The sequence below is a fragment of the Xiphophorus hellerii genome, chromosome 12 (assembly GCF_003331165.1).
Source record: "Xiphophorus hellerii strain 12219 chromosome 12, Xiphophorus_hellerii-4.1, whole genome shotgun sequence".
NCBI classification, from domain to species: Eukaryota; Metazoa; Chordata; class Actinopteri; order Cyprinodontiformes; family Poeciliidae; genus Xiphophorus; species Xiphophorus hellerii.
The window spans coordinates 30,816,304-30,838,767 of NC_045683.1; the positions used below are offsets into that span (position 1 = coordinate 30,816,304).

Here is a 22,464-nt window from a genome sequence, read left to right on the forward strand (position 1 = left end):
CGCTGCCTTCTAACACGTGAAGCTGCTCAGAATCACATCACCGATCAATAAGACAGTTTTAGCGTCAAACAGGCGCCATCTTCTGTTACAAAGACGAAATTGGGGGCAGGGGGAATTGCAAATGTCAGACTTTTTACAAAGCCGCTTTTTTCCCTCAAATGTAATACTCTAGTCATGTTATATTTTTACTAGCTAAGTGAAAAATAAAAGCAGGGCTGTGGTGTGAAAATAATAACTCAGTCATTAGCTGAGTGAAAAATCCCAATTGAAGCCGGGGTGTGGTGTCATGTAAAATCAACCTTTTTTTAAAAAGCTTTATAACAACGCTAATAATAGCTAGAATGTTATTCTCTCATTAAAGTGTACTAGAAGTATTGCGTTTATTTTTTTCATGCAGGTTTGAGCAATCCTCAACCACTCAGGGATGTCTAAATGCTTGCTCTCACAATGCCCCGCCTATTTCCACAAAGCTCCTCCCCCTATGTGAAAAATATTCCCATGGGACGATGGAGGTAGGGATAGTAACAGCTGTGCCTTGAGTGGTGTCCGGGTTCTGCCAAGTACGACACCTGACATTCATGTCAAAGAGTTCAAGCTTCGCCTCAGTCCAAAGAGTTTTGTTTCTCATGCTCTGACTCTTTAAAAGGAACAATACTATGTAAAAATACGTTTGAGTTTTACATCATGTTATTCCCACCTGGAGTGTTGCTTTGATTCTTTCATGCATGTTTGAGGAATCCTTTAATCTCCATGACAACCATTAGCTTTGGAAAACAAATGAGTGGACCAAGCCCTGCCTTGGTGCAGCTCCTCCTCACGCTGCAGCTTCTAAGCTTCTGCCTCACAGAGCAGCTCTCCTCTGTGATTCCCCCACTCAGCTCCTTCAGACTAGCCAGCAGCAATTAGCAAACACCTGGTGGAACTGCGCATCAGCTGAACTTGTTATAAGAGCAACTTCTCAGTGCAATGCTGGTAAAAACATTAAATGGTTCATAAAGGAGCCATGTTGTAATAACGTCCTGAAGGTGGAGATTCAGAAAGGGCAAGAGTTTTTAAACACCTCAATTTAGAGGTATTAAAATAGAAAGTCAAATTTCTTTGTCATATTTCATATTTGACATATTATCAACATCTGAAGGTAAGAGAGTTAATTGATAGTGCCATTTTATGGCACAATGCGACTAGAAAACAATGCTGCCCCTTTAAGGTGTGTTCTGCCAAGCTAGCCAGGTTACTATGTGCCTGTATCTAAGGAGTGGCTTTGACTGGTCCCTCTAGAGGTCTGATTGGCGAGTTGCTGCACAGATGTTGGTTCTTCTGGAAGGATCTTCTCCCCACAGAGTTCAGGTTTGCGCCCATCTCGCTCACAAAAACCTTTCTCTCTCTTCACAGATGGGAGGCGATCTCCAGGAAGTTCCCCTTTCCTAGATTTGTGCCTTAAGGCAATTCTGCCTTATAGTCTGCAGAGTTCATTTGATTTAATGCTTGGTTTCTGTTTACATAGACAGGTTCCTGGCTTTCCAAACCCTGTCCATTCAATTTAACTTATCACGTGGAGAGAGACCTTAAAGATTGTAACTGGAAACAGGATGAGTTTGATAGAAAAGGCTTTTCTCTGCTGCCTTCGCACACTAAGCAGCCACGCTGAGCTCGTCTTCAAGGAAAATGTTGTTGCAGCTCTTTTACACACGAAATGTCCTGAGTTTGTCCCAGAAAAATACAGGGTGTGTCTTTCATTCATCCCAAACTGGAGCATGGTTAAGTGTTAGTGGCACGCATTCTAAGTTTGTCATTAAAAGAATAAATAAAAACAGCAGTGTTCAGGTCAAAGTGCAAGGAACTGAGCTGAACTCATGAACTGAGTATCAGAGGTCAACTACTCCACAGCTTTAAGTGACGACATGTAAATATATTCTTCCACTGAAATGACCATCCAAGTGCTATATAATGCAGTATGTCATGCACCGTAATTTACGTTTTGATAATTTTACAATTCCTGTGGTAATTTTAATAAAACATCAATATTGCAACTTTTTGTTCTCATCTTTACTGATCCAGTTTAGATCAATGAAACCGATGGCTCATCCATGAAGTAAAACACTGACGTCAAACCAACATATTTGTTGAGCTTTACTACAACGTAAACGTTCTGCATCCAGTGGGCTCAAATAGAAAACAAAACAGCTACATTTACAAAGAAATTTAGATTTGAACAAAAGTATTAAATAAAACCAAAGGGAAAAAAAAGATTTCTTCTCAATGATTTCTTCAAAGCAGCTCCTGAAAACAACAGAGATATTAGTTTTCTGTCCAATCAGCTTAGTTACAGTGACTACCTTAGAATATGTTTATTTTCTTGAGATTCAGGAAAGCTTTGTTAAAAACGGCAAAGTGTTTAACGCAGCAATCACAAATGTCCACATTTTAAAGGGATTTTAAAAGACCGGCCAACACTGAGTCATACATCATAAAATATATATTTTTAATGCTTTCCTCAATAAAAACAAACATTGCAAGTGAGAACTAACAATTGTCTCATTTGATTAAAGGTGATTAAATTTAAGTGTTATATACACAGCGATATGAGAACTAATAAATTAGTATATTAGTTCTAATCAGACAAGGCTCATCAGAAATAATTAAAGAATGGGACGTCATTTGCGATTCCACTCACGCTAGTTTGTGGCAGCAGTTAAAGTTCACCGCCACAAGAGGGCAGCAGAGGAATGCATTTAAATTCAGTAGAACAATAGCTCAACTTTGGTGTTAATATTTTAGGATAGAATATGCAGATTTCTAGGGAAAAGAAAAGTGGAAGAAGTTTGTTTATCCAATAACTTTTTGACCACATATAACGGTAACACAGTGTGCGCTAGATGCCAAAAATCTCCAAAAAGTTTTGTTTAAATCACTATTTTTATCAGAGCACCTCATAATAATTCTCATTTTTTATAAGGTGCTCTGATTTTGCTGTAAAAATTAAACAACTTAATAATCCCAGTTTTAAAAAAAACTGCTTGAAAGTGTGGGCTTTCACATATTTTGCAATTTCAAAATGTTTTTATAAACTCAAATTTGGAATTTCAGTCACTATTGATCAAGTTCAAATCTATATACAAATGAGACTTGTAGGATAATAACATATATATATATATATATATATATATATATATATATATAATAGATATTTCCAACCTGGCAGATGTTTTAACACTGGTTTAACCAATCCGATCAAAGAGCCCATCAAGGCCGAGACATCTGTTAAATAAAGCAGACAGAAAAAAAAGATAAAGTTGACACATTTCTTAGAAGATAACACAAAAAGAACACAAAATAATCACTTTCAATAATTAATATTTGAAGCTGAAACAAATCTTTTCAGATATCCTCATCCTGATCAAGACTCTTAAGTCGATGCGCCATTTTGTCATCTCTGGTGAAAAACACAAACTTGCATTAAAACCTAAAAGTCTGGGTGAAAGATCAATTCTGTTAACATAACAATGGTACAAGTGTGACCTCTGTGGGGGAAAAAGTATATAAAAAAATAATAAATCATGGTTTGATTCAAACCTCTTCACCTTAAATTATCCAATCAGACGATGAGGCACTTGTGAAGATAGTGCGACTGTTTTCCAGATGTCTGACAATCAAATGCTTTGTGCTGATTGCCAGACATAATTGTAGCACATTTCTGCCAGATCACTTTTGGAATCAAACATTTGTGATTGCCCGTTGTTTCAGAACTTATCTCTGGAGAATTGTAAACGAAGGCTGCAAGTCTTTGTTTGGAAGACTGCACAGTTTTTTTGTGTGTGTGTGTGTGTGTGGGGGGGGGGGGGGGGTGCATTCACATGGTTGTGTTTAGATTATTTTTGATTAATACTAAATTAGAAATTTATTCAATTTGTTTTCAGAAATCTTTGTTACAAACTGAAAAATTAGACCATTTCACAAACATTCTTGAATTGCTTTTGTAGTTTGACAAACTCCAGTGGTGTAACTGTTATTGGAGGAAAACTAAAGAAACAAATGCCCACAGGATCCCTTTGTCAAACGTATCTATTTTTTCTTCAAGATTCGTCTGTCAGATAATGTGATATGCTTCCTGAATAACAAGCCTTACATCCACAGTTAGACCTGCTGAACAAGAAAAATGCAGCCTTTTAAGAGTGAAAATTAGGTGTCGATGACTAAACCAACCTTATATTCCAATTGAGAAACAGCAGAGACATGTACAGATGGAAGCTTAGATGTAAGTTTAGGATTGCTGTGTTTGACGAGTTTAATGCATAAATGTATGTAAGTTTTATTTTAAAAAATAAATAAATAAAAAATACATGTTTTACATATTTGTTAAAACCGTCACCATGTCGTGATCTGCCTCCCCTAGTGCTCCTACTGCCATTGGCAGAAATACACGACTGTCAAACACAACCAATCACAACCAGGAGGAGGGTCTTGGCACTGTCAATCCTTCTTGTGTACATGCTGCTCACACCCTCCCCTTTGCTCTCTGCTCTCCTACGAGTTCCCCACAACAGATGAATGGTAAGGCTAGCTAGCATGGCCACATATGACAGTAAATAAATGGTTTTCCTGGAACGGTAAGTTGTTTCTCTTCCATAAGCACATTTAGCAGCGCTACCACAAGTATGATTAACAGAGCAAAGACCCTTCTCCTGACTCTGACTGGTTATTTTTGACTGGAGAACAGGACATTTCTGCAGGAACACAGGAAGGAGTTTGATCTTTTCACAGATTATCTGTCTTACATTATAATATCACAGCACAGTGGCAGTTTTAACAAACATGGCTAAAACATTTTTTAAAAATTACATACTGCGGTTTTAAGAGAACAATTTTTACCAGACATATTCAAGATCTGTACTTGGAGACTTGAACATCACTAAATCAAACTAATCTCTTTGGGTCAAGTAGTAACGTGTGCATTTGTTGACGTATTAACTTAAATGCAGTCGCCATTAAACAGGCGGCGCATTGTGTTTACAAAAGTAAATATGTAAACACAGATTCAGCATGTGTTTTAAGGCGTGGGGTGTTGTATACTCTGAGCCAATAAAACTATGACTATACTCATTACCTGGGTATACCATGTCTGCTATGTCCATTACATATGGTGGACATTGACCTACAACACAAAACTAACCAACTTGTGTAACTTGATGGTGAGATGAAATGGCAGCTTTATTGAAATAAAGCTGCCAAAATAAGGGATGTGATTTGTGTCAGATTTAAGGCAGACACACAAACCTGCAACCAACTTGAATGACAAAGACAGATTTGTGTTGGTTGACTTTAACAGGGAAAAAAAGTGAGCTAAACTTTTCACTGCAGTGTAAACGTGGCTTAAGTTTTAAACTTTTCTGCCTGAAATGTCTTTTCTTTCAGAATAAGGCGATAAGACTAAAAAAAAAATAAAAAAAATGTAGTTTTACTTACACAGAGATCTAAAAAAACAAAATGTAAAAACAAATGTGGGGATATTGTTTTATTACTGATCATCTAAAAGCTCAGAGTTACCCGTCTGTTAAACTTTAAATAATACATTTAAAGTTTTATTTAAAGCCCCATATAAACAAAGCAAATAATTAAAATTACACTGAATAAAACTGAACAATTACATACAGTGTAACATTTTAAACAGGTAGTTTTTGACTCTGAATCATGTGGTGGGAGTAAACTCCAGTCTTGGGAAAGTTTTGCTCCCCACAGCACTAAGGCGTGCAGAGGGTACGGAGAGCTGGATGACCTGAAGGAGGAAGTGGACATGTAGAGCTTTACACTTTAGAAACCAGTTTCCCCCCCTGAGTCAAGTTTTACTGTATATTTTTCCCCCCAAGTATTAACCACTGACCACTGATGAAACTCAAAGAATGACGAGGCAGAGGACAGACTGAGGTCATTCTGGACACTTTTGTCCTCCACTTGCCTGCTAACTTCTTCAATATGCCTTCTTAGCTGGAATGAAGACTGGACAGCATATTAGGTAAAAACAAAGGACTTTAAATACAGAGAAAGGTAAAAAAAAAAAGAAAAGAAAAGGAAAAACACTATTTGTCACGTGTGTCGAACCATACTGGATATTTTTGGTACATCTACGAGTAGCATTAAACCTCTTGAAATTTGTTGTTGCTCTCAATTTTGAAATTTAACTAAAATTTTAATGACAAAGTTATTTTTTTTTGTAAAAAAAAACACATTTGTTTTCTCCAATAATGTGCATGACAAATATGTTTTGTAAGCACAATTTTTTGGGGGGGGATTTTAAATTTTTTTTAACTTGACCAAATAAAACGATCACACGCAGGCTGGCCAACACCTTAGAGGAGGAAACAAAGGAAGAAGAAAAAAAGTTTAAAACTTTTACAGTTTTGTAATGCATTTATAGCATTTTTACATTTATTGGGTTTTTTTCTTTACTAAAATGCTTAACAGAAGATTTCTTAACTCTTTCATTTCAGATTCCCTAAACGAGTCGATCTGGGGAAAATAAACTTTGATGCTGAGAGGAAGCAGCTTCTTTGATTCAGGGGAAAAAAGTGTTACTTCCAGTGACTACTGCACCATAACACCAAGAACCAACACATTACAGTTGTTAGGGTGAGCCACATAAGTCTTTAGCACATTTATAGACATTTATAGTCTAAGAGTATATGACACAAACTCTGATTCTGTGAAATAGAGATTGAAACTCAGATTCTACCCATGTTTTATGCAAACAAAGCACATATTTTAGAGGTAATTCTAATAGAAATAGACATCATGAGATCCAAGATTATTCAGAAGACATGACATGTCCTGGCGCTAATTGACCAGGTGTGATTATGCCAACGTACATTACTTTATCCCAGAGGATAAATGCAGCACAGGGAATGAATAAAAGTAATATGAACTTATTTTCATTTAGAACATGCAGGAAATAATTCAGCTTTAACATTTGTGGCTATCGCTTTGAATTAGTTGTATAGGTTTAATAGGTTGAAGAGGAATCAATATTTTTCGTTTCTCTTTTTTTCCCCCCTTTTCAATGTGAAACATTTCACAAGCAATACGAAATTAACTCAATCTTACGAGAGTGTAGGGTAGAATCTTCTGGTTTTTCAGTTCAGAATACAATAAATAAGAAAAAATAATACTTGAAAAACTGAGTAAATACCGGAGCTTGATCAGGAGCAACTTGGATGATGAGCTGGTATGTAGGCATCACACAGTGTTGCAACACCAGCCTGGGCATTTCACCGTCCTCTGGCGCCGGTTCTGGAGGCAAAGTGAAGCCGTCTTCCAGGTGATCGTCTATGTTCAGCAGCTTTTAGAGGGAAAACCCCAAAACAAAACATTAAAGTTAGGACTTCTTTCTGCTTTAAAAGTTGGCAATGTCTCTCAATTAGGAAAAATTGGAAGTATGCCTTTAAAGACAAGCATAGCATCTGATGGGGATTGGGATCTAGGCTTTGACTAGCCTATTCTTCTGCTAATATGCATAGTCAGTCAGTTTGGTGTGGACAATTCAATCAATATTAAAAATAGGACTTTAGAGAGAGCTTTTCATACAAAAAGCAGCTCAAGTTGATTTTATAGAAGCTGAAGAACAAACATTTCGTAAACCATCCAACAGTCACACAGAAAAATCCTAAGCAAATAAAAACAATGGACAGCTAGCATAAAATGCCACAGAAAAAAATGTAAGCTTATGTATAAGTGAATTAGTTAGAGATGAATAAAGTGTGAACTAGATGTATAATTTTTGGTCTATGCTTTGGCTGTAGGTTTAGGTCCACATGAAATAACCTTTTTGGTTTTCTTTAGACTGTCCTGCCAGTGAGCAGACAAAATAATGTATGATAAAACACTTTGCCAGCTAATCTGTTTTTTTAAGCAGAGTGCTTCTGTTGTTTTTTCCTAATACTGTGCATATTTGATACTGTAAAAGGGCAAAACAACCAAAAGTCAAATCCATTCGTGTTAACTTGATTGTAATAAATGGGGGTAAAAGTAAACATGATTGCAATGTAAGCAGGTGATGAGGTAAATAATGCTGCCTGTATATTTCAGGCAGCCATTCAGTCTGCCTGCACTATAACAGATCAAGTGACGACAAGGTTTCAAACGGCCTTTATAGACCCAACCAGGCCCACCACCAACGCTGGTTCAGCTTTGCAACTGATTTAGAGGAAAATCGAAATCAGTTGCAGAAAGCACAACAGACTTTCTTGTACTTTCTGCACAAAGTGTTGGAAGCAAAAACAGATAGTGAAGCCCATTCTGATACAGCTGCTCAAAGATGAAACCATTCATAGCAAAAGAAACTAAATAAAGATAAAACATTAAAGGCAAAGTAAAGCCAATGAAAATGAATCATTACAGTTAAATGTGTGTGTGTGTGTGTGTGTTTTTGTCAGATGACAGCTAAATTTTGAACCAGGTGACAAGACAGGAAGTGAAACAGCTCCACTCTAAAGATTTGAAGGGATACACAGCAGTACGAGTAAATACTGTTACTAAACAGAGCAATTGATGACACCAAAGAAGAGGTAGATGTCAAAACATAAAAAAAGACATAAGAGTTAGTAGAAAGCTGTTCTCTGCAGATAAAATTAAGCTTTACATCATATCAGTCCCTCATTACATCAGTGAAGCTGAGGGTCACTTCCTGTCACCTTGGCTGGTAAATGAAGCAGCAACCTGATTAGTGTGAGTTGAGTTGACTGGGGATTTAAAAACTGTTAGAAAGATAATGTCCACTCAGCTTGGCTTTACATTAAACGCTTTACAATGATGTCCTGAACAGCTTGTAGTGGTGACAGCTGCAGCTATGAATAGCTTTGTGATGCTACACCAGAGGGTCGCAGTGCAACGATTAACAGAGGCAAGTATCGCATGAAGAACTGCAATTCAACTTCCCTCACAATTATTTTACAGCTCCGGGAGGTTTTAGCAGATCCACCAGTGCTAGCAAAGCACAGCCACCGTTAATGAGGTATGCTGGATACCCTGAGATTGTTTTTTTTATTTTTTATGTCAGCCTCAGACTTCTCAAAACCTCCTAAAGAAATCCCAAATGACCGCTAGTTCTTTCTCTCCAAAGTCACAGGTTGTGGGTGGAGTAGTTGAGTGTCTGAATACAAAACTGATGTCCATTTTCTGGCCACATGGGGACTTATTCTGAGCTTAATGTAAACTTTGCAACACAGAACAATTTGTCTCAATATTATTATGCTTTTTTTTTTTTTAACTGAAGTATTTTTTACCTTTTCATAGTTCAAAACGTCAAAGATGCATAGGTTAGGGTTTTAACAGTAGAGAATCAGGGTAAACATTTATTTGCAGCAGAGTGCTAAGGTGTTTTAACAAAGTGTTTATCATTCCATTGTTTTTTTCTCCATCTATAACAAGGCAATTATTGCAGTAACAAGCAGCTGCAGATGGTTTGTAGTTTTAAAGTTCAAGCCGAGTTCAAACCACCTGGTAGGAGTGCAAAATAAAAACAAAACACTCACATCATCCATTCTCCATAAGTCACTGCCCAGGCCTTCAGTCTGACTGTAAGTGATTGCATTCTTTAGGAAATCGGTCCCCATGCCATCATTCTAGGAAGAAGAAAACCAATCACAGTACTGTCCTTGGAGAGAACAGATGTGTGTTATATTAAATCCGTGAATCAAATGCCCACATTTTCAGTATCGCGCAAAACGGCAAGCAGCAGCCGGATGTATTCGGTGGCGGCTTTGAGGGTGTCCACTTTGCTCGGCTTGCGGTCAGGCCGCATTAGGGGAACCATGCGTTTCAAACGGGAGAACATGGCGTTCAGGTTCCTGATCTGCATGGACACAAAGGAGACATGACAAAAGGTAGCATGGCAAGAACAATAGCAACACTGAATATTTCTGCGGGGTGAGAAGCAGCAACATTTTTCAGTTTCATAACTTAAAAATAGCTACAGAGCATGTCGTTTTAAATAGGGCAGAAGTAACTGATCAAATTCAACTGCTTTAAGTTTGATGTTAACTTTTTTTTTTTTAAGTCTCAAAAAGACGTTCCAATAATACGCTTTTCAGAGGTTTACATGCATTCATTATGAATGTAAAATGAACTTTTAAACTGTGGAATGACAATAGAATATTCATCCATCTGTCCATTTTCTTACACCCATTGGGCTTGGAAGGGTTGCTGGTGCCGATCTCCAGCTTTCAACAGGCGAGAGGCAGGGTCACCCTGGACAGGTCGCCAGTACATCGCAGACAATATACTTTTAATTAAAATGTGTACCAATTTACACATAAACACATTAAGCGTTGACTAGGATACAGTTTTGGAGAGATCATTCCAAAAGATCACAGTTGGTCAGATTTATTCATCTCTAAACCAGCTGTGATTCATGTGCAGAAATGTAAAATTATGCCTGATATTTTATAATTTGCCATAATTCTATTCACTTGTGCAAAGCAAAATTTACAGATGTTGCAGTGCTTCAAGACTCATGATCACTTCTGAGAAGTTATTAGGACCTGGTATGATTTTGAGTTTATGTAAAGTTCTGAGACATAATGACAGGTGGAAATTACTGGGTCAAGTAAAAACAAGGATAGACATTTTTATATATAGTTCATATGTCTTGTCTGTGTATTGACAAGTAAAAGATTCATTTTAAAGTGTTCAAATGTTATTCTTGTGCTGCGCCAGTTGGTGTTTGTGGCTGACCGCTCGGTCACGACGCTAACTGTGTCTTTTGTTTTTCAGCTGTTGGACCACTTGCATGCAGTCAAATCACATTGTGAGAGTTTCATTTTATATCGTACTAGGTGGGTTCAAAGTGTAAATTTATGAATGTATATATAATTAGAGGAAAAAAAATTGTTTTGTGAATGCAACTGTTAACTGTTGACAACAACCAACCAAGGCTATACTGGCGCTGTGAAAAGCGAGAAGGGTTACAGATACACACTTCCCTCTAGACACTACTTTACAGATTTAATGGATTAGAAATATGAGGCAACTCTTGACAGGGTGAAAAAAAATCTCAACAATGTTGTATTAAAAATCACTCACCACAGGTGCCTGGACAAGTAGTTGCATCTAAACTGGGGAGCAACCTGTCACTTTGTTACTTGATTTTGAGCTCATTTCATACAATTTAACTACAAGGTTGCTGGAGGAGCAACACAGCAGAAAAGATTGCTGGCAGAGTTGAAAACGTTGCAGAGAAGAAGTCACACCATGAGGAAAACAACTACCTGGATCTAAAGGTTGACCAGCCGACTCTTTTGGAGCAAGTTGTCAATCCCTGTAAGAAAGCCGCCGTCTCTCTGAGGGGAGAGGCTTACATCACATCCTCTGCTTTACCTCAACTGGGACAAAAGGTCTCTAGAAGTCTGTGGGAAAACCTTCCTTACGTTGTCAACTGTTTTTAAACATCTGTAGCAGAGGTGTTTGTTTCAAGATGCAGAATGAGACCAAATATCTTTACTGTTGCCCTTACATCCACAAGCTAAAACTTCTTTTATCAGAAGACATCCTGAAAGTACAAGTCAAAGGTCAGGCTACTGCACTCCAAATCAGAAAGAGAAAGATGTGGACAGGTCAGCTCGCCGTTGACCAAAATGACTCAAGTTTTACAAAAGAAAAGGTCTGCGCCAGACGCATTGTTAGTTTCAGACTCAGGAGCACAAGAGCAACGAAGAAGACGATGATGTGGACAGTGGCATGGTGAGGAATAAGAGACTCATGTATTCTAGTGAACAATGATAGCTATTGCTGCAGGTGAGAGCCGGTTCCAGTGGTGGAAACAACATGAAGCCAGGTTCGCCACCATCACTCAACCTGCCAAATCATCCATCCATCAATCCCTGAAACATCAACTCCATCTGAGAGCCTCTTTTCAGCGGCAGGGATCATTGCTACAAAAATACTCCCAACACGTCTGACAGCAGAGCATGTAGAAATGCTGACATTCCTCCACTCCAATGTTTAGGTGGGTTTGTGTGTTTGAAAAGTTATTGTCTTGTAGTTTAGTTATGAAAAGCTACATCTGCACTTATACTATTTTTGAACAATGTTGCAGTTTTAGCATAAACTAAAAAAAAAAAAAAAGTCTTATCATTAAGACCTGTTTAAGTATTGTTCCAAAAAAAGTGTATGAAGAATTATGAATGCAACATGGTTTCATTTAATTTGTTAAATGTGTTGGACTTTATTTTCTTTGACATACTTTTGGTTGAGATTTCATGTCAGACTGTAAATCTGTTCACATTTCAAGTATTTTTGTTACAGGGTTGTTCTCCATATGATGCTTTAAAAAAAAATAATATTTCAATATTGCATTTTTTTGTTACTTTGGTGAAAATATTTTAATTTCCACTAGACTTACATTGGATTAAACTAAATTGTTTGTTTCAGACTTCGAACAAAACATTTTTAGATTAATCGATAATCATTAGGTGTACCTCTAATTTGTGCAAATATGACTTTTAAATAATTTCAGGAATAAATGCATTTTAAATTTAGCCAAATTTATTCTCCAATTCAGAAACTTTTGAGAGAACCCTATAGGCAATTGTGAGCATCATTTGGGTTATTAAAACAATTTTAAATAAAATTATTCTCAACTCACGTTTCTCTGTGATGTGTATGCTGCTAGTCAGAGGTACAGCTCAACAAATTTGAAGCTCCAAGTCCAAAAATGTTTTAATCGCCTCTGCTACACGATCTTGTGTGCATTTCTTTCCACTACTTCTTTCCATAAAATATTCCAGTAATAAAAAAGTCAGCAGTCTTCCCCATAGTTGTGGAGGATATGCCACGATATGTTCATGACTTTAGTAAAAATAGTTTTTAACTGAAGCTTTCTGATACAGTGACCCGAATATTGTCGCTGGGTGTCTATGAAAGAAATGCACTTGTTATAATCATACTTCTGTTAATTTTTTAAATTCAGCTCAAGAAATTCGCCTACCGAGAGTCACACAGTATAGTTTAGCAGTACCCACCCTGAGTCGCTCCTTGGCATTGACCAACTCTCTCTTCTTTACGGTTTCGCTGAAGTCCTCGGCCACATAGTACAGCCCGTCTCTGCTCCGCTTGAACTTCTCGATGCTGCGGTAGAGGGGCAGAGCGGACTCCCCGGTGAGCCGCTTCAGAATGTCACTCATTAGTTCTGGTTCTGGAACCTTCATTGTAGCAGCTCTCGTTAACTTAAGAAAAACTAAACTAAACACAAAACTCTTCTTTTCCCGTTATTTCGGTCGGCGCACGCGAGTACGCCCCGAGTTTGACATCCGGGAGAGCTCACGAGCACACCTGGACTTCCCGTTGCGCTAAGTAGGCTCGCGACCAACTGTAGCGGATCTTACCTGAATGACACCCTCAATGTGGATGAGTTCTCACCTCTGCCATTTTAAGATGCGCTTAACAACAACGCCACTAATCAGTGGAGCGAAAAGTGGCTGCACTGTATGCAGTCACACAGGGGCGCTGCACTAGAGGGGGCGCAAAAACGATGTGGGGATTTTTTTTTTTTTTTATTCAGCATTTTATGTACTGTTGTGCATAAAATGTTTGTGTATGAAATGATGAATAATAGAGGAACAGCAGTGATCAGGCGCCCCCTCCCCTCCTGCCAGCCGCTCTCCCCTCCTACAGGCAGCTTGGGCAGCGGCCCTTTGAGAACGCGCTGAGGCGCGTTATTTATTTTTTATTTTTTATTTTACATTTAAATTGTATATTTATTTTTTCAACATTACAAGCGTTTGTTACGATTGTGTAGGAAAAACGTTGATATCTTTTATAAATACAGTGTTTTGTGGTCAATATTATTTCACCACTTTATTCATGTGGGTTGCCAGTTTGGATCAGGCTTCCTATCAAGCTATGAGAATGATAGAAAACATGCTAACAAAATCACCTCAGACCTGGCGCCCATAGGCGGTTCTAGACACAGGCTAACAGAAATGGCTCTTTGGCTCACTTATATATTAAATGATGAAATATTGCCCTGTTTTTTTGTTTCATTCTTTTTTTAATTGCCCTGTAGGCAGCCATTTATTCACATATATGTACATTTATTATTATTGATACTTTAATTAAAGATGAGTTGTACAAGTTTATGTAGATGGGGTGAGGGATGGGTGTAACAGAGAGAAAAGTGTGTATGAATGTGTATGTGAATTTTGCCCAAAATAATAATAATAATAGTGTGTATGTGTTTGTAATGAGATTGTTGTATCCATGTGTTTAGAGCCACCTAGTGGTTTGATGAGTGACTGCATGCAACGGGTCCTTCAGACGCTCTCTCGGCTTCCCCCACCAGGATCCTGAGGAGCGCTGGTGGAGGGAGGTGTGAGAGAGGCAGCTCTTCGCTATATTTTTTACTTAGCGTCATATTTTTCTAGTTCAACAATTAACGAAATACTGTAAGATCATTTAGCAATTACAAATATAATTTATAAAGTTATATATGACCCTATGAGTGGGAGCTGCGCCAGTTGGTGTTTGTGGCTGACCGCTCGGTCACCACGCTAACTGTGTCTTTTGTTTTTCAGCTGTTGGACCACATGCAGTCAATCACATTGTGAGAGTTTCATTTTATATCACACTAGGTGGGTTCAAAGTGTAAATTTATGAATGTATATATAATTAGAGGAAAAAAATTGTTTTGTGAATGTAACTGTTAAATGTTAACTGTTAACTGCTGTAGCAGTTATCTGTTATTTTACTGTTTGATTTATGGAATAAGAATGTTTTGTTTTGTTTTTGAAGAATTGTTAAACTATACGATCACATCTAAAAAAAATAAAAATAAAGAATTCTGAGGAGCGCTGGTGGAGCTGTTGGACCACTTGCATGCAGTCAATCACATTGTGAGAATTTCATTTTATATCACACTAGGTGACAACAACCAACCAAGACTATACTGGCGCTGTGAAGAGTGAGAAGGGTTACATGGGGGCCCTAATGACATGTTCGCATACAACTCAGAAAGTATGTAGTTGAGCCCCTGACACTGAGTGAATGAAATCCAAACCTTTTAAGGTTCCTGAGATATCAACATTTGTTTGGAGGCATCGTTTAGCATGGTGACTACAAAAAACATGCCACACGCAGCACGAAAAAAACATTGTCAGAAGCTCAAATTATTCCCAGGTGACAAACAGCATAATAGCTGTTTAACTGCCCAACTTCAAAATGGCCGCTGCCTTGTGTCCTCCATGACAGCACTGAAGCTGGATGATTGATTGCCATTATTAAGCAGGATCTGAAACATCCACTGTGAAACACAAGGGACATTTTATATTGTAATTCTCAATTCTGCCACAGGATTGAGCGTTTTTCTCCCATTGGGTGAAAAATTCATAAAAAGCTGAATATTCTAAAAAGTATGAAGGTCATGAATACCAAGAGACATAGCCGGCATTAGGAGAGCAAGCTGAATAGTATAAAAGTTGAATAATGAAAATAGCGCAAAGTATACAGGAGAGGAAGCGCAGCGAAATTTATTTATTATTAAAAATGGGTAGTGGGGTAAAGTGAAGGGACCAATGGCTCCCTGGCCCAACCTGTTCCGGCGAAGCTGCGCAGGTCACTTCCAGTTCAGACTTGTGGGAAAAATGTATTTAGTGCCCAGATTCTTTTTTTTCATAGCGCATGCTTATTACTCCTAGCAACAGTTGCCATGCTGCTGACAATAATGTCATCAGCATGACTTCAAATGATGTCTGTGTCATGAGGCCCTTCTAAGGATGCCTCTGTGATGTCATAAAGTCCATGACATGACCAATCAATCAGTTAATTCTCCAGTCAGTCAACACAAAATTCATTTGGACATTTTGGACAGCTCAATAAAGATGCCTGACGAAAGCTCCCAGAGTGACGTTGATGTGAAACCTAAGGTATCTTTTTGGAAAAAGGTAAAGAAGACTTGCTCAAACAAAGTCCATCCAGGTCAAACAACCCCTGATTACAGAAAGAGAAATTTTCTTAGTGAACTTCTTTGGCAAGTCATTGAAAAAGTGGCAGACGGACCAACTCTGCATCTTGTCAGAGAAACCTTTGGCGAACAACACCAGAAAGTTTTGCTTTTACTGTTGAGAAAAACAGGAGAAGTAAATGTGGATGTTCTTTCAGAGGTATCAGAAGAACTCAGTGAAAGGATTTTCCAAAGCATTGCTAGAGATGCATTCCACTTCGCTTCTGGATTGAACCTAATTGCACTTCTTGATTACCCAGATGGACATTCAGTTATTGTGAAACAATTCAAACGCCACCTGGAGAATCCTATTCCTAAAAGGAAAATGTTTACATCTACAAAAAGAAATATCAGAAAGACTTTTTTTCCCTAATGAGGACTTGTATTCAGATGAAAATTGCCTGAGTGAGGATTATACTCAGGCAGGCATGGATCCTAAACGATTTTTGAGGGATGCGAACGAGATGGGTTTCAAACGTGGAACGGAAGATGAAAGGAGAGATATGTTGGAAAAAATTCTTTGGCGATTGATTTATAAGTCTAGTCATAGATCTAGATATGCCGCTTACAAAATGAAGCACACCGACCCTGTCCATAAAAAGCTTCTGAATCCTCTGTGGAGAGGATTCAGATGTTGTTCAGACTCAAGAACCCTCTAAAAGTAGACCAAATGTTGAGCCTTGCCCAGCCTCTGACTCGTGGCCTGCCTCTGAGTCGGGACCTGCCTCCGAGTCGGGACCGGCCTCTGACTCGGGGCCTGCCTCTGAGTCGGGACCATCCTCCGAGTCGGGACCGTCCTCTGACTCGGGACCGGCCTCTGACTCGGGGCCTGCCTCTGAGTCGGGACCGTCCTCCGAGTCGGGACCTGCCTCTGAGTCGGGACCTGCCTCCAAGTCGGGACCGTCCTCTGAGTCAGGACCTGCCTCCGAGTCGGGACCGTCCTCCGAGTCGGGACCGGCCTCTGACTCGGGGCCTGCCTCTGAGTCGGGACCGTCCTCCGAGTCGGGACCGGCCTCTGACTCGGGGCCTGCCTCTGAGTCGGGACCGTCCTCCAAGTCGGGACTGTCCTCTGAGTCGGGGCCTTCCTCTGAGTCGGGACCTGCCTCCGAGTCGGGACCGTCCTCCGAGTCGGGACCGTCCTCTGAGTCGGGACCTGCCTCCGAGTCGGGACCGTCCTCTGACTTGGGGCCTGCCTCTGAGTCGGGACCTGCCTCCAAGTCGGGACCGTCCTCTGAGTCAGGACCTGCCTCCGAGTCGGGACCGTCCTCCGAGTCGGGACCGGCCTCTGACTCGGGGCCTGCCTCTGAGTCGGGACCGTCCTCCGAGTCGGGACCGGCCTCTGACTCGGGGCCTGCCTCTGAGTCAGGACCTGCCTCCGAGTCTGGACCGTCCTCTGAGTCGGGACCTGCCTCCGAGTCGGGACCGTCCTCCGAGTCGGGACCGGCCTCTGACTCGGGGCCTGCCTCTGAGTCAGGACCTGCCTCCGAGTCTGGACCGTCCTCTGAGTCGGGACCTGCCTCCGAGTTGGGACCGTCCTCTGACTGGGACTGTCTGGGAGAATCGCCTGTACAAAGTTCTTGGAATTCCTACAAAGTTAAGTCTTCCATTAAGAGGCAAGTGTGAAGGTGGAATCTTCATACAGGTGCGTCCTCATAGTTCTGTTTTGAAAAATCATAAACCATACAATCCTGAAAGTGATTGTCTGGTCTTCAACACTAATGAAGACCCTACACATGTGAACATCTGTGACACTCCTTTGGAGTATACAGAATCAGTAGACTTTGAGTACTAGGAAATAAATGAAGACTACTCTTATGTGAACATGGGTGATCTAGTTTTGGAAGACATTGAATCATTAAACTTGGAAGATCCCGGTAAGACTACTGTCTCAGTAGTACGGTAGTCTGTACTACTGAGACAGACTGAAGCTCAACAGAGTACAGATCAAGAGTGGAAACATAGGATCCAGCACCTAACAAAACACACAGGTGATCTTAAATACACAAGGGAAACTTTAGAGGAACAAGGGACAGCTGAAACCAATAATGGGGTAAGAAAGAACAAGAAAAATTAGAGAGAATACTGAGCTGTAATGTAACAGACAGAGTTTGGGACACGTGGAACCAGAAGTGGGGCAACAATCTGGGATGATGACATGGAAGTGGATTCAACATGCTGTCTGCTGTGGAGACGTTCCAAGGCAAGAACCCTCTTAGAGTGGACCAAACATTGAGCCTCACCCATCCTCCAAGTCAAGGCCGTCCTCTGAGTCAGGACCTGTATTTGAGTCGGGACCGTCCTCCGAGTCAGGCCTGGCCTCTGAGTCAGGACCTGCCTCTGAGTTAGGACCGTCCTCCGAGTCAGGGCCTGCCTCTGAGTCCGGACCTGCCTCCAAGTTAGGACTGTCCTCCGAGTCAGGACCTGCCTCTGAATTGGAATCGTATTCCGAGTCGGGACCGTCCTCCGAGTCAGGGCTGGCCTCTGAGTCGGGGCCTGCCTCCGAGTCAGGACCTATCTCTGAGTCAGGACCTGCCTCTGACTCAGGACCTGCCCCTGAGTCCGGACCTGCCTCTGAATTATTTCAAAAAATCGAAGTGGCCGCCCGTGTCTTGTCTGTGACTTGAACGAAATGAGAATAATGAGTTATATTTTGGATCCAGTCTGGAGTAAACCACCCAATCTTTGCCATGACAGGATTTGGTTTATGGTTTTGTCTGTATATTTTTCATAGATGTTCTCATGTTTTAAATGAACCCTTTAATTGTTTTTTGTTTTTTTTAACAAAAAGAGGACTGATCTGCATGCATGAATCTCAGGCTGCCTAACAAAATATATCTTTTTTTTTAATTCTGCAGCTTTTCTGCAAAGAAGCAGTTGATCTTTTGATGAAGCAGTTGAATCAAAAGATCCAGTCACTGGTTTAGCAGTCCAGCAGCAGGGTCTCCTTGATAATCCATAACAAAACAGGGCTTTTGCAGTCTAATTTACACAGTTGTGTGTAACTGTAACTTCTTGCCATCTGCTTTGGCAGAGTTCCATGCTTGCACCCAGTGTGAATCAATGCGTCACCAGGAACAGAAATGTGTTTGCCTTCAAACCTTTTCAATGAGGTGAATAAATCAAGGTCCTTCAAAGCTCAAAGGATTAAACATTTTTTGCTTGAAATCCCACAGAACTAGGCAGAAAGAGTTATTCAGAAGTTGAGAGTTTGTGTCCAGCCTCTTCCCTATCACACGTTAAAAATATTTCCCCTCGTACAGATTTTTGTTTTTCTTTTTCCTTTGTCAGAATGAACTTGTTTTTTATAAATAAGATGGATTTTAATGTCAGAGAAGAACCTCAATAAATACAACATGCCTTTTGTTTATTCTAAGGCGCAGAAACATTTTTTGTTACTAACCATCAACAGTTTAGTAAGTAACAAGTCATCTAAATGGCTTAGATGGTTTTTTATTAAGAATATTTGCTACTATACTGTTGGCAGGAGGTTCTTCAGAGGACTGATGGGAAGAGGAGTGGATTAATTGATTGCTTAAAAACGGAAAAGATAAATAACTGGTTCTTACTTGGATTTTGGTCATTACCTTCCTACGCAATTCAAGTTTTGCTTTACAGCTCAGTCTGGGCTTTCTCCCATTGACTTGGATTCCTCTGGTTGAATTTCAGCAAACAGAAGGAGAAGTGGTGATCGATAATGTTGATTTTCTGCACTGTTTAGGATTGTAGACAGCGTAGGAAGTGAACTGATTCGTTCAGTCCATGGCCACACTTCCAAATATTGAGTAACATTAACAGTGGCCTCGCTCAGCTCAGCATTTCTCTCTGCGCAGTGGAGAACGCTTGTTTACAGTACAAACTGGCGCATTAAATACATCATGGGCTAACATTAGTGATTGAGTCAAATTTAAAAACCTCAACAGGGTCCATGCGTAGACGAAGTAGTTATTTCTCAATAGCCGAGAGTTCAGACCTTCTGTACGAAGCAAAGCATAGAACCAGATGCTGGTTATTACCAGGCTAGGACTTTGAATCAATCAATCAATCAATCAAATTTTATTTGTATAGCACATTTCAGCAGCAAGGCATTTCAAAGTGCTTTACATCATATCAGAAACACAATGCAACATAGAATCAACAATCAAAACACAACATTAAATCAGGTTCCATCAATAAATTTGTAATTTATTACGTTTCAAATACAATCCTAAACAGGTGGGTTTTTAGTCGGGTTTGCATCCATAAAAGGTTTCCCTGTTACACTCCTACTGTGTTATATGGAACAAAATACCTGTTGCTATTTTTATTCCCACTCACGCTCACAACCACAGTTTAAAACGATGTAAACAGCATTTTAATGGGCTTCTGGCACAAGGCTCCGTACACCTCTTTCACGGAATTTCGAGCAGGGACTCCGATCCCTCACGGATTTTTTTGTGAGGTGTAGGTTGACTTTGTCCTGGTAGAAGTTAGGAGGAGGCAGAAGTGTGGAGATCAAGAGAATCCAGGATGTAAAAGAAGAGTTAAGTACCAGTCATGGAAACCTAACCAAGGATGAAGCAAAGCGAATGCTTCCGAAGCAAAACACTCTGGGATCAGAAAGGAGGTTCGAGATGTCAGTAACTATATGTGATAAAGAGGATCACAACAGGAGCCAGTTTAACACTATAGCATGGACAGAAGACTGAAAATCATCTGGGTTCTCTGCCACTTCCTTATAGGAGCTTTTGATGAGCTCAGTTAAGCAGCAAGTGGAGTCAGTCAGCTTTTTCTGCAAGAGAAAGGACAACACACACCTACACACGCACGCACACACACCTCAGGCAGATATGGCATGCATGGTCAAGCTCCTTTGTATATCTCTAAATTATTAAAGCCTCATGCTCCACCTCGAGCTCACAGGTCCTCAAACCAAAATCTACTCCAGGTCCCTAGGACTAGGTATAAAGCTCCAAGGATTACTCTTTCCACACTGTTGCACGTTGACTTTGAGAGTCTGGATCCATTTTAAAAAGCAGATAAAAGCATTTTTTATTTAAATGTGCTTTTCCTTTGCATTTGATAATATGTGCCATTTAATTTGCTCTCTATCTCCTAATTAAATTCTCTCTCTCATAAGTTTCACCAGTGAAAGAAATTAACTTTACTGCGTACTTCTGTAATGTGCAAGTAGGTGAACGTTTTTACACACAACAGATTCAAAGAATTCCTGGAAAGGACGCTGAAGCTAACACTGTCCTTCAACACAGTGATTTATTATTTATCTATCCGTGCACATTCTGAATGTGATTTGTGATGTGAAAGTGCTTTGAATGGCGGATAAGACAAGTAAACGATAAATATCAGCAGAGCATTTATTTGTTGAGACGCGAGAAAGCATTTCAATACCATTCTAATAGAGTATGTCAATTTAATCACCCTAGGTGAAAAACAGCGGGATTGTTTTACACATTCATACAGCCACATTCCTCTTGCTTCATGAGATCATAGTCTTCAAAGCCACTGCCATAAACAGACTTCAACAGAAGGAGTCAGAGGAGAACAGTGAGATATACTTTAGTATCATGTATTATGCATTTTCCAGCCACATATAATCATTTTATAGCACAACCAAGTTACTGTGTAAACTTCAGTTGTTATAAAACTGTTGTAAATATCAAAGACTTAAAAGAAAATTGACTTCCTAATTAATGCCTTAAAATTGGGCCTCTGTCTCTTTAACAAGCTCCTGCTCTTTCTGAAACGCCGCCTTCAGGACGTCATCACAACATTATTCCTCTACTAACCCTTTAACAACATTTTTACCAGCATTTTACTGAGACGGAGCTTGTATAATAAGCTCAGCTGATATGCAGCTCCACCAGGTGTTTGCTAATTGTTGCTGGCTAGTCTGAAGGAGCCATGGCGAAGCTCGGCTTGGGAACTGCCACGGGAGATCCAGCGTTTCTCAAACAGCATGCATGAAAGAATCAAGGCAACACTCCAGGTATGTTTTTGATCCAGATTCGATATAATAACAAGATGTGAAGCTCAAATAAGTTTATTATTACACAACACTGCCATTTAAATATACTGAGGTGGGAGTGAAAACAACAAAGGGACCAGATGAGCAGATACAGCTGGGGAAAAGGTAGGCTCAAATGAGGAGGCGTTTAACAGCTGGGAAGGGGAGAAACATGGAAGGCTGAGGTGAAAAACAAACAAAAAACAGAATAACGGGAAAATAAGTCTGAATAGAAAGAAATAATAATCTAACGATGCAAATCCAAAACACAAACAAGAACAACTAGACTGACACGAGGGATAACCAACATGCCAAGATACAAGAAAACAACAATAAAAAAATGATCAAAAGAAAAAACAAATGAAAGGTTCATAGCAGTTTCTTTTTCTGAGATAAATTGCACTGAGGCTAATAGAGAAAACAAAACAGAAAAAGCCAAAGCCACTCTGAAATAAAACAAAGCAGATTTCATGGTCAGCAT

The 22,464-nt window shown here is 39.7% G+C and overlaps 1 protein-coding gene across 1 annotated transcript; it reads right to left on the bottom strand.

Annotated features, from left to right (window-relative positions):
- Window positions 1-7,129: 7,129 nt before the first annotated feature.
- figla (folliculogenesis specific bHLH transcription factor) lies at window positions 7,130-13,454 on the bottom strand. The gene is made up of 4 exons (XM_032578369.1): window positions 13,008-13,454; window positions 9,695-9,841; window positions 9,522-9,611; window positions 7,130-7,330 (listed from the first exon to the last, which is right to left on the bottom strand). Exons 1-4 carry the CDS (start codon window positions 13,191-13,193, stop codon window positions 7,130-7,132), a joined length of 624 nt encoding a protein of 207 aa, XP_032434260.1. The 5' UTR covers window positions 13,194-13,454.
- Between the last annotated feature and the right edge of the window lie 9,010 nt (window positions 13,455-22,464).

Coding starts and splice junctions, on each gene's coding strand:
- figla (XM_032578369.1), bottom strand. CDS start 13,193: ATGAAGGTTCCAGAACCAGAACTAATGAGTGACATTCTGAAGCGGCTC. Junction 9,842..13,007: donor ATGCCAAGGAGCGACTCAGG/GTGGGTACTGCT, acceptor GTGTCCATGCAG/ATCAGGAACCTGAACGCCAT. Junction 9,612..9,694: donor TTTTGCGCGATACTGAAAAT/GTGGGCATTTGA, acceptor TCTTCTTCCTAG/AATGATGGCATGGGGACCGA.